We start from the raw sequence: 5,919 nt of genomic DNA, 5'->3' as shown, positions 1-5,919 counted from the left end.
CCTACCCAAAGCCCCACTGATATAGTTTGCTGCTTCTCTTCTCCCCTGACATCACTTTCTGCAGCCCATGAGAAAGGAAGTGGCAAGGAAAGCAGAAAAGCTGGAGCTCAGGGTCTTGCTAGGTGCTGGGGAGTTCACACTGTGCTGCTACTTCCCTCCTCCCATGTCTTGCACATAAAGGGCAGAGAAAAAATGTGAATGCAGAAACAGAATTGCTTCATTGTGGTCCCCAGGACCACAGGCAAACTTCAGTCTCCTCCCCTGGAATTTCACTGGGTAATCTGGTTGAGGCCCTTATGTGAGACCTCCATTAAAAACACGACTTGCTTTATCTGGTATCTAAGCAAACCCAGCTGGGTTTTGAGGATTGCCCTGGCACACACTCTCCAGGGCCCCAGTTTGGCTCTGGCTTCTTTCCTGACACCTGCTCAGATGCAGGACTCCTCCATGCAGAGCTCGGCTCATCCCTTGCTCCTGTGCTCTGCTGTGAGCACCGTGGGCTGGGTGCTCCTTGGGGTAGTTTGCCCCATCTGGGAACCAAAGAGTTGCACTAAAGGCTACCTGAGGAATTTCCCTCTGTCTGGTTGGGATTTGACCCTGCAGCACTTAGGTAAAAACACTATAGGTGTTTTTTACCTATATCTTAGGTCTACTAAGGGCTTGAGTCCTTTTTTTTTTTCTCTGCTTCAGGAGTGTCCCATTCCTGCAGCCCCTTTAGCTCTCCCTGGCCCTCAGCGGGCTCCCCAGGATTGCAGCAGCGCTCCGAGTAGGATGGGCTAGGATTGGAAGAGAGCAAAAGGGCACAAAAGGGAGCAGACAAAGTCAGTGCTGGAGGAGGAGAGGCTCTGCTTTGTATTTAAATCCAGTTAGGTCCTTTGCCAGCTGAATTGGTTTTGACGGGGCCCAGATGGGAACAGTTCGTGCACATGGAGGAAAGAGCCATCACTTAGTGAGAAGCAAAGCCGACCTGGCAGAAGGCACGAGAGGGTCAGGCTACCATGCTGCAAAATCCTCTGCAGCAAAAGAAAAATGTCTCTGCATGATGGGGATGGGGGAGCAGCTGCTGCAGGGGGGATCTGTGCCATGATGCAGCTCTGCCCAGGAAGGAGATAACTCTCACATACGCAGTCACCTGGCCAGGTGCAGCAGCTATGCAGAGATTTCTTTGCTTAAGCAAAGAGAAATGTGATATTTTGGCATAGGAATAAGAATGGTCCTGGCTGGTGTCCCTCTAGAGTGAGGTCCCATCATGGCGGGTCCCCACAGAATGACATCAGGGATAAGTCTGGCTCCAAAGGTTTTGGAAGATCAACAGATAGAGGCAGGACCAGGCTGGGAGGGCAAGGTGGCAGTACCCTGGCACAGTGAAGTTGGGAACAGCCCAGCATCTGTGACCATGCTTCCCAGGATGGGATGTCGGGCCTTGCTTGGGTTAGGCTCTTCATCACAATTAATTCCACTATAAGACATAATAAACGAGAAGAAATAAAGGTGACTTAGCAAGCTCCAGCCCTTGGATGTGCTGCTAGTGTCTACAACCCTACCAGACCTGATTGGACCTGTGGCTCCCTCTTGTCCAGCATCCCATCACTGCTGTCCCTAACATTGCTCAGACATTTCAGGAGGAAACCCTGAGCCTTCTCCTAAACTGAGGAGCCAGAGGCTGGTGGGGCTGGAAAGTAGGAGGTTGTGGCTTCCTGCAGAAGACAGGTTTATGGGGACAAATACAGCTCTTGGGTCTGAAGCTCACTGAACATTTTCACCTCTGAAACAATGAATTTTTCAAGCCAAGGATGCACTGAGAGACCTGGAACCTCTGTTTTACTTCTCCCAGCTGACTAGCAGAGGCATGGGCCATATCCCTGTGAGGCCAGCAATGGACCATAAGCAAAACTCATTAAGGTGTTGTCCCTTCTTGGACCAAACAAGAAGGGGCGGTTGCCCCTTCTTTGGGACACCAAACCCATGCCAGGCAAACAAGCTGGGAGGGGCCCCTGCTTCTTTCCAAGAAAATTTAGTAAATTTGATCCCTAGCTCTATCAAAAGAGGCAAAACCCAACTGTTTTCCCAAAAGTCTTGGGGGTCTTGGGGCAGGGAGGGGAGGCAAGGGCCAGCAAGAAAATTGTGTATCAAAGAAACTCAGCTCAGTGGCCAAGGACTTTTCATGTGTATTTCCAGCCTCTGCCAGGAGACTCTCAGATGCTGGAAGAGCCTTTAATTCATACCAGGTGCCTCTGAAAGGAAAACACTCAGAAAGGCAAACTTGATCACTTTCCCTCAAGACAAAAAAAAGTATAATAATGAGGGAAATCGTGCATGTTTCATTGAATGATCCTTCCTGGCACAGCCCTCCATGCTCCCAGCTGCCCACTCCAAATATGGAAACTGAAACCTTTGGTGAGCTGGAGGGAGGAGAGCCAAGCACAGTATCCAGCAAAGGAGCCCCAGGCTGGTCAAAATCCACCACAAACAACTTTTGTCACCCTGCCCCGCTCTGCCCGTGTACTGAGCATCAGCTCTCCCTCAAGCTACTGAGAGCACCAGAGGGGCAGCTGCAGCTCAGGAGTGATCCCTGCTGGGAAGCTGAGCTGGACAACACCAACAATCAACACCAGCCAGCCCCCAGCCTTCACTGCTACAAACCAGCTGCTCCCCCAAATCCAGTGCTTGCTGAGCAGAGCCATAAATAACAACAGAGAGACTCAGGAAGAAGGGGACCTGCCTCCCCAGACCTACCCTGCAATGACGATGAAGAAGTCCAGGCGGTTCCATGTGTCTCCCAGGTAGCATTTCTTCCCAAAAATCCCCAGTGCGATCATTTTGATGATCATTTCCACAGCAAAGAAGGCAAAGATGAAGTCATCAAAGCTCTGCAAAAAAAAGGAAGGGAGGAGGGATGCTCCTGCACACTTGCACCAAGGGAAGGAATTAGAAACCCGAGTCCAGCAAGGTCTCCTCTTGCATTTCTAAAAGCTAAATCCCTGGGAAGAAGCTGTGCTGAGAGCAGCCTTGTGGTCCAGGGCCCAGCCCAGATGGTCCAACAGCACCCATAGTGCCAGGATAATGGACAAGTATATTTTGGGCTCTGCTTTCACTGACCACTAGATGGTTGGCCTTCCCCAAGCGCTCCAAGAAAGGCTTAGCTAGGCTGGGGCTGGCACAGCCTGGCAGGGGCTTTGCCTGACTGCATTGCATGTTCTCATCTGAGCACCAAAAGCAGCATTTTCCAAATGCTCATAGGACAGACAATGCAGGCAGGACCTGATGTCCTGGGACACCACACCACCGTGGCTGGAGCCAGCTCAGTCCTTCCCTCTCCACATCAACCTGAGGCGGCTGTTGAGCTTCCAGCAGCTCTGGGGCTGTACCTGGAGGATCCTGCAGCGCGGCGAGTCGCAGGCAATATCCTCGCAGGGGTGGAACATGCCCAGTGTCACACAGTTGAGTAGAATCACCAACATGCTGACCCTCTCAAACCATCTGCACACACCTGTCAAGGAGGCAACAGACCCAGAGGTGCATCCACAAGAAGCAACATCTGAATTGGAAAGCTTTTCCTGGTCTTTAAGGCCAGGAGCAGACCAGCTTCCCTACGTTAGGCACTCTCCGAGTTTACATGTTGAGATACCTGCAGGTGTTCTCGCCATGCTGCCATCAGTGGCTACAGCTGATGTGAAAACCACTCTAAAATGGAAGTTGCATGGCAAGAGTGCTGAGTGCTGATGTGATGGATTAAAACATTTAATTAAATGAGTGATATCAACTTTTAGAAAAAAACTAAAAAACCCCACACCATTAATTTCCTCTCCTAGCGTTTTACAGAAAAGCACTTTAACATTACAATTTCTATTAACCATGTCTCAGCTTATCCCAGGGGTGTTTCCTCGAAGCCACTGCTTAAACTTTCATTCCCAATCCAAATCAAAACTGCCAAAACCATTAATGAACAGCCTAAAAGCCTTTAAGTGAGGGCCAGCAGAGCGCAATCCCTACCTGCCTCCTGCCTCTCAGAGCAATTTTTAAAGAGCTGAGCTGCTGGAACAGATGTTGGATGCACTTTTGGGGCAGAATAGAGTGTGCTGCTGCAGCTCATCCCCATAGGGATGGTTCAAACCTAGTACCCAATTCCTGCATACTTCTGGGGGCATTTCCAGGAGCACAGAGATGGGAAATCCAGGCACTGGTTCAGTGTGGTGCTGGGGTTATCTTCCAGCCTAGCATGAAAAACACCCTCTCAAATGCCAGAACCCACAGACAGCAGGGCCATGCTCCTGCCTGAGTGCCAGCAGCAGCTTCTCTGCTCCAGGAAAATAAGCATGGCCCTTGACAGACGAGAGTTTTCACTGCAACACAGCAGCGGGTGGTGTTGAGGAGCCCGTGCTGTAGCGTTATCTGCCTGGGGAAGCGGAAGGTGAGGATGAATCAGCAGGTGCCTCTCCACCGGGCACACAGGCCTGGGGCTGGCAGCTCCCGCCACCCATCCTGGGCGAATTCCTGGAAACCACACGGGGCTGAGTCACAGTTTGGTTGTCGACAATCTGGATCTTTTAATCGGGAGAAATGTTTACAGGATATTGGGATAGACATTCCAACTGTCAGGGTGGGGCTATGGGCTGGGATATTTAGCCTAAATATAGTCCTGTGGAGGCAGGCATGGAGAGCAGCCAGAAGAAGGGGCAGCTACTGAAGAGAATCCCCAGCTTGGGGGCCTGGGAAGATCCCCCAGCAGAACCAGCCATGTCCAGGGCTCTGCCAGCAAGGAGCTGCAAAGCCCTTGGGAACGTAAAGAATTAAAAAAGACCCAAAGGGGTGACAGAAGGAATGTCACCTGTATAGGCTGTGAAGATATGCAGCAGGGAAGTGAGGATGTCCCAGGACAGCTGGGTTCGTTGGGTCAGAACTTGCGGAGACAGATGGACAAGTCCCCAGACAGTCAAAGATCCATTCAAATTCTTCCATGGCAGTGGACAAGAGCCTTCACTGGGTGTGGATCTCCTCCACACACTCCATCCCAGCTGGGGGGGGCTTTTGGCCCAGTAAGCAGCTGCTGATGCTGGCTGGGGACCACAAACTCCTGTGCAAGCAGAGACGGGCACACAACCATGGTGGGCATCAGCTTGGAGCCACTCTGTTCTCACCTCCTCCCTGTCCAAGATTCAGCACAGCCCTAATGCTCACACAGCAGGGCAGCTGAGCAGAGCCAAGCCCACCACAGCCCCATATCTGGCGTAGAGGGATGAGCAAAGGCTGAAATGGAAGAGCACAGGATGGCACCAAAGACTCTGTCCTTCCCTGGCATGCCGCAGTCTGCATCATGGCTCAGATGCCCCTCAATACTCATTAGAGTGCTGGCACTGGTACCAGTGGCTGATTGCAAGTGGAGGGAAGCCAGGAGAGTGCAGCCCCCCAAAATGCCACAACCTGCCCCACACAGGGCACCAGCTGTGGCCAGCAGGGAGATTTGGGGACCAGCCCCACATCTGTACCCCAAGAGGGTCCCCATGGTACAGCAGCCCCTACCTGCCCAAAGACATGCTACCCCGGGCCAGAACCTCCCATCTTGGCACAGCCATGACCTCCCCCGTGCTGCCCACCATGGCTATGGTGAAGGTGCCCCCATCCTATCCTGTCCTCCCATCTCAGGGTTGCCCTCCTCACATCCCAACTTATCTTGCAGGGACAAACATCTGCAGGCAGGAAAACAGCTGGAGAGGGAGGGGACCCAGGGAAGGGGAGGGGTGTTTATTTGCTGAGGGCAGAGGAGTTTTTTTACCCCACATTTAACTGCAGACCACTTATCAGCACATTTCTCCCTGAAGCACATACATTTCAGTCCGATATAACACTTCACCCTGATTAAATATTCCCGGGACAGGCACCCCAGCAGTGCCGAGGGCAGTATGTTAATGTGCAGCTGAT

The 5,919-nt window shown here is 52.0% G+C and overlaps 1 protein-coding gene across 5 annotated transcripts in view; it reads right to left on the bottom strand.

Annotated features, from left to right (window-relative positions):
• CACNA1G (calcium voltage-gated channel subunit alpha1 G) overlaps nucleotides 1–3,486 on the bottom strand; it is a 98,168-nt gene extending 94,682 nt beyond the window's left edge. For all 5 annotated transcript variants that reach the window (XM_031060006.1, XM_031060007.1, XM_031060005.1 and 2 more), the window contains exons 1-2: nucleotides 3,369–3,486; nucleotides 2,737–2,870 (exon numbers count right to left, since the gene is read on the bottom strand). In XM_031060006.1, coding sequence (XP_030915866.1) covers nucleotides 2,737–2,870; nucleotides 3,369–3,461 — 227 coding nt within the window. In that variant the 5' untranslated portion in view covers nucleotides 3,462–3,486. The remainder of the gene's footprint in view (nucleotides 1–2,736; nucleotides 2,871–3,368) is intronic.
• Between the last annotated feature and the right edge of the window lie 2,433 nt (nucleotides 3,487–5,919).

Source organism: Geospiza fortis, unplaced genomic scaffold (genome assembly GCF_000277835.1).
Source record: "Geospiza fortis unplaced genomic scaffold, GeoFor_1.0 scaffold244, whole genome shotgun sequence".
NCBI lineage: Eukaryota > Metazoa > Chordata > Aves > Passeriformes > Thraupidae > Geospiza > Geospiza fortis.
Note: the sequence above shows the minus strand (reverse complement) of the source record. Positions and strands in the feature narration are given on the sequence as shown.